General features: G+C 34.9%; 1 protein-coding gene across 1 annotated transcript; it reads left to right on the top strand.

Annotated features, from left to right (window-relative positions):
* Positions 1-608: 608 nt before the first annotated feature.
* Positions 609-1,854, top strand: LOC104809627 (protein C2-DOMAIN ABA-RELATED 4-like). The gene is made up of 3 exons (XM_010535668.1): positions 609-922; positions 1,045-1,140; positions 1,456-1,854. Exons 1-3 carry the CDS (start codon positions 755-757, stop codon positions 1,744-1,746), a joined length of 555 nt encoding a protein of 184 aa, XP_010533970.1. The 5' UTR covers positions 609-754; the 3' UTR covers positions 1,747-1,854.
* The last annotated feature ends 3,701 nt before the right edge of the window (positions 1,855-5,555 follow it).

Below are 5,555 nucleotides of genomic sequence, written 5' to 3'. Positions count from 1 at the left end.
ATATCTCCCACTGGGAAATGGCGGGAAAAGGACACGAGGTACAGCATATATATATATATATATATATATATATATATATATATATGCGCGCGCGCGCGAGACCGCGTCTCTCTTTGAGGGGCAATATAGCGGCCCATTGGGCCTCGACGGACCATAACTTCAGATTGAGGTATTTTATGCACCAAAATGCTCTTTTTTAATGTTAATTATATTTTAATATTTCGTAGAGCAATTAAATTTTAAAAAACGGTGGATTTTAATTTTAGATATATCCACTTACCCAACTCAGATTTTATTATGGAAAATATCTAGCAAAAAAATTAACATTTGGTGATTTGTGTAATAAAATTTAATGTGATTCATATAGCCAAATAGATATATAGCTTGACAAGATATAAGTTTAGAATAAAAGGTACTAGAATGGGCCGAAAAACGTAATAAAAAAAATATTGGTGGGCAACATTTGTTTCCTACAAAAAGACAACTAATTTACCATCTTAAAAACCGGGAACCGGAATACCCGGTCACATTACCGCACGCCAGATAATAAGTGCCTCCCTTAAAACATGGGTCAAAAAAAGAACAAAAGAAAAAAAAACGAAGAGGCGGACCTGTTACTTTCTTTTTCTAAAACGTAACGGAACGGGAATTAGGAAAAGGGGAGTTTTTCCGTTGAGTTTCAGTGACGTAATTAACAAATAATGGCTTATTAATATTATTGTTCATTGTGAGTTTGATCTGAAGAGGAAGAAGAATGATGACGGAGACGGAGCGACAGTATCCAACATGTCCGGAGAGGACAACGTCGCTGATGGATAGCCTGTTGGGACTCTTAAGGATCAGAGTTATCCGCGGCGTCAATCTCGCCGTCCGTGACGTCCGTAGCAGTGACCCTTACGTCGTCGTCAAGATGGGGCGTCAGGTGATATATATATATATATATATATATATATACATATATATATATATGTATATGTATATATGCATGTGCATGCATGCATGGCCATGCACGTTTATTGATTCGTACGTAGGTTTTGAATGCAGAAATTAAAGACCCGAGTGGTTTACAAGGATGTCAACCCTGAATGGAATGAAGATCTTACCCTCTCTGTTACGGATCCCAATCTCAACGTCCTTCTCGTAAGTTTTCTTTTTGTTTTTTGGTTGAAGTCCTTCTCGTAAGCTCCTCCTTCCATGTATTTTTTTTTTTAATTTCTATATCAAACTCATATATATATGATATGAATATGGCATATTATAAGTTGCATTATCATATTTGATTTCACAAATTAAATCCGAGATGGTTTAAATCCCCGAAAACTCTTACGGCAATGATTATATCCAGGAATCATGAATACCCAAATCATAAGAGACGAACATTCTCTTCGGGATATCTTTCTCCAAATATGGTATATATATATATGAAAACATAATATTGAGCTTTGAATCGATCAGACGGTGTACGACCATGACACATTCAGCAAGGACGACAAGATGGGGGATGCAGAGTTCGAGATAAAGTCGTACGTAGAAGCGCTGAGGATGCAACTAGAAGACCTGCCGAGCGGAACCATCATTACGAGGATCACCCCCTCCCGACACAACTGTCTGGCCGACGAATCACACATCACTTGGTCCGACGGCAAACTCGTTCAAGATCTCTTTCTCAGATTGCGACATGTCGAGTGCGGTGAAGTCGAGGTTCAGCTCCAATGGATCGACCTTCCTGGCTCCAAGGGGCTATGAATTCTATCCATCTCTTAATTTTCCTGCCCTTTTCTTTTGTACGCAGAGATTTTAACCCTTTCATATATTTTGGTATATAGTCTAAATACAATAGAAATCGTGACGAGATCAAATCCATAATTTAGAACTCTTAAAAATTTTATATAAATACACGAATGTGTTATCGATTCTCAAATTAAAAAATATATATATATATATAAATATTTTTGAATAGTCAATTTAAAAAAACCTTTCAAACAAAAATTTCCAAACCTACGAATAAAATTCGGTGTATATTTAATTTTTTAAAATTCTTTGTAAGCATAACTTATGGTAGACTTGGACATCCTTGAAACAATGTGTGTGTGTTTTTTTTTTTTTGCATTTTATCGGATGTTTTGGATTTTGCTAGTTTATCGCTATGTATTCTCTTGATAGTTTTAATAAAGTAGGAGCTTGTTTGCACTCATTCATGGTGATGGATGGGTGATATCCTATTTGCGACTGCACATGGAGAAAGGTATTTTCTTACTATTGTACACAAATTCTCTCGTGTTACATTGTTATATAATTGCTTTATTCAAAGTCTAGAAGATAAGAAGGTGTGATGTGCTTGTGATATCGAGGCTAATTAGATTTTCACTCGAGAGACGCGGTGTTCTACGAAAATCAGTTTCTATTCTTTGGGAAAAGGGTCTCTCTCATTCTTCACGAACTTCTAACATAGTGCATCAGAAATCCTATCATCTCGATATCTTCAGGACTCGAGACCGCTCATGATACTCCAACTTAATTTGAAGATCATTTCAGTCGTCTATACTGGCTGACCTTGCTTGGATGTGGTCATCGTACTCGTCAGTCGTCCGTGCTTCTAAAACCCTGTATATGTTACTTATACAACCCAATGTACACACCTCCCACTCACATTCATCCTCGTTCTTCATCGGACTCATCTTGTGCGCATCCTTACCCAAGTGATATCAATTTTAAACCCTAATACCAAACCGAACCGATCTAGTATTTCAAAAACTCATCTTAATTCATTTAAAAACTATAAGAGATATCAATTTTAGGGGGAGACACCTCCACAGGAGAGGATATGCCCCTAAAGGGCTAGAGAGCGTCTACGGAGCCGAAAAGCGAAGAGAATAGGTGAATCGAGTTTCGGAATGAGGAAGAATGAAGATTTAAAGTCGAAACTCAAAGATTGCAACCGATATCGCACATGAGTTTCTCTTCTTCCCTTTCTCTCTTCGTTTTTTGTCTTTCTCTGTATTTATCCATGAACCGTGAGTAGATCCACTTCTATGAATTAGAGAGTCGTTGTATCTAGATGTATTTCGACCTATTCCTTATCTATGATATTTCTTTTGTTTCAGTTTGCCAATTTGTGCATGATTGTATTGATGTTTGCTGACCGCTCGGTCAATAATCTTAGAATTTGAATTGCATAGAGACATGAGTTTTAGTTCGAAAATAGTTCGTCATATGAATTGTTTAATCGCATTAGAAAATGGATTAACCGATCTAGGGATCATGATAGAGTTCTTCATGCATCTAGTGTTCGATCGATCGTATCGAAAAGCGGGTTGTATCACAAATAGTGTGTTTGACATTGGGAGATGCATTCTTTGGTATCGTTGTTTTAAATCCCCGAATACAAACTGATTTTTGTAGATCTTATATGTTTAGCGAATATCCATTTACTCGATAACGAATTCTGAACCGCAGATTTCATCCATTGGTGTTACTTTGTTTTATCTGGTACTCATTCTCATATCACTCCGTACACACTTCACACACCCATCATATTTGTCTGTACATCGATTTAGTCTCAATCGAGTTTTGGTCTATCAATCATTTTTTGTGTTCGGTCCCACGATGATCCATGCTCGGACGTGAACTGAATTATAAATTTAAAACTCGAAGTTGCATCATATTAATATATCTTTTCTTAATAGGATTAATCTTTGGAATTGGTGGAATAAAAAATAAAACAAAATTATTCAGCAACATTTGTCAATATTCAAGGCGATAGATAGAATCCAAAGAACACCATATTCATCTATTTAACATTGACCACCCCGGGAGTTGAACCAAAGCATATATCTTATCACATGATTTTTACATGCAATGCATCATAAATTAATGATATCGTGATTCAAATGAGAAAATAAGACCCGACCAAACATATAAAAAAATAAAATGGAACAGGAAAAAAAAATACAAAGGGAGAGTGGCGACAAAGCGAGGGAGGGTCAGGTGGAAGGGAATCGCAACGTCTTGTGGCCAAAAGACAAGAACGAGCCAACGTAACTCGTGAAACCAACCACCCCCTCTTTCGCCTTTATTTATTGGGAAAAAAAGTCCCCACTTGCTAGTTTTTCCTATATTGATATACTAATTATAATTTTTAAAATATTTTGAATAAGTGAACGGCCTACCTACGAATATATCAATAAAAATATGGCGTAATATTTATTAATATGCCAAGGGCATAATAATATACAAGTTATACATAATCAATTTATGTATTGTTAAGTATAACTAACGTACGCACTGCATCACAATTGAAAAAAAAATTAAAAATAATTACATTATTATATATTGTGTATTATTATAAAAATGTATTCAACTAAAATAAATCAACAAGATGAGAAATTTCTACATAGCCCTTGTCGCTTTTTCATATTGGTGGCGGGAAGGTCCACGAGGCTACGTGGCATTATGTCACCTCCTATAACACATTGAAAGAATCTTTGGTTTCGTAATAAACAAATGGCTGAACCATGTAACAGAAACAAAAAGAGCAGTTATACGCCTCCATTATCAGTCTACTTCACATGTATATATGTGTGTGTATATATATATATATATATGCATGTAGTATGAAATTATAATTTCACTCATAGCAAAACGCTCGATAGAAAACTACAGTCGGTGTATATATATACACATAAACAATCAGTTTTCATAGATTTTCTTTCGTTCTCTTGAAAATTGGTAAACATTTTAAAATATCTTTTAAATAATATCTCGTCGTTATAAATATAATAAATACTGTATTCATGGATCCGAGATATGTCATGTGAACTGGGGTACAAAGATTCCCTGATCCTTTTAGCCTCCCAAGACGCACCAACCCTAAAACTGTTAAAAAAAATCCTAACAATTACTTTTCTTTAGGGTTGGCAAAAATTATCTGATTTTCGGGTACCAGAGATATTGGGTTTCGAATATCTAATTAGAAACAGATTCGGGATGGATAATAATATGTAAATATCCACGAGGAGTTTAAATTCGGGTATTAAAAATATCGCCAACGGATATATACAGATACCCGTATAACTGTTTTAAAAACCATTATACCCTTATTTATTATTCATTTTTGCAACAAACATATAATTCTCATTATTTACCAATATGCCATTTTTACTTTCAGGTTAATATTACTTTTTATTGTTTACTTTTTTATGATTACATATCTTTCTTCTTCACCTTTTTTTTTCCAAAATCTTTGGTCTTCTTCGATTTATCACTTCCTATCGCCGTTACTTATCGCCCCCTTATCATCGTCGCCATTACAATCCAACATTCATCTTTATCCCTTTGTTGGTCATATATCGAGTCTACCACATATAAGGACGTTTATTTATAGATTTTCTGTTTGATTTTTCATTTTGATTTCTCATCCCTAGATTATTTTATTTTAATCTATAAGGTTGTAGTTTGTTTTCTAGTCATTTGGTTTGGGTTTTGGTGTTAGAAATTTTCGGTTTCAATTTCATTGCAGATTCTGTATGGTTGAAGTTTGAGTTGTTAGCAACTTA

This window comes from Tarenaya hassleriana, unplaced genomic scaffold, assembly GCF_000463585.1.
Source record: "Tarenaya hassleriana unplaced genomic scaffold, ASM46358v1 Cleome16, whole genome shotgun sequence".
Taxonomy (NCBI): domain Eukaryota; kingdom Viridiplantae; phylum Streptophyta; class Magnoliopsida; order Brassicales; family Cleomaceae; genus Tarenaya; species Tarenaya hassleriana.
The sequence above is the reverse complement of the archived record's forward strand: the minus strand, read 5'-3'. Positions and strand labels throughout refer to the sequence as shown.

Excerpts from the sequence above, each read along its gene's own strand:
- LOC104809627 (XM_010535668.1), top strand. The coding sequence starts at position 755 with ATGATGACGGAGACGGAGCGACAGTATCCAACATGTCCGGAGAGGACA. Across the intron at positions 923-1,044 it reads TCGTCAAGATGGGGCGTCAG|AAATTAAAGACCCGAGTGGT; the intron begins GTGATATATATA and ends TTTTGAATGCAG. Across the intron at positions 1,141-1,455 it reads CCAATCTCAACGTCCTTCTC|ACGGTGTACGACCATGACAC; the intron begins GTAAGTTTTCTT and ends TGAATCGATCAG.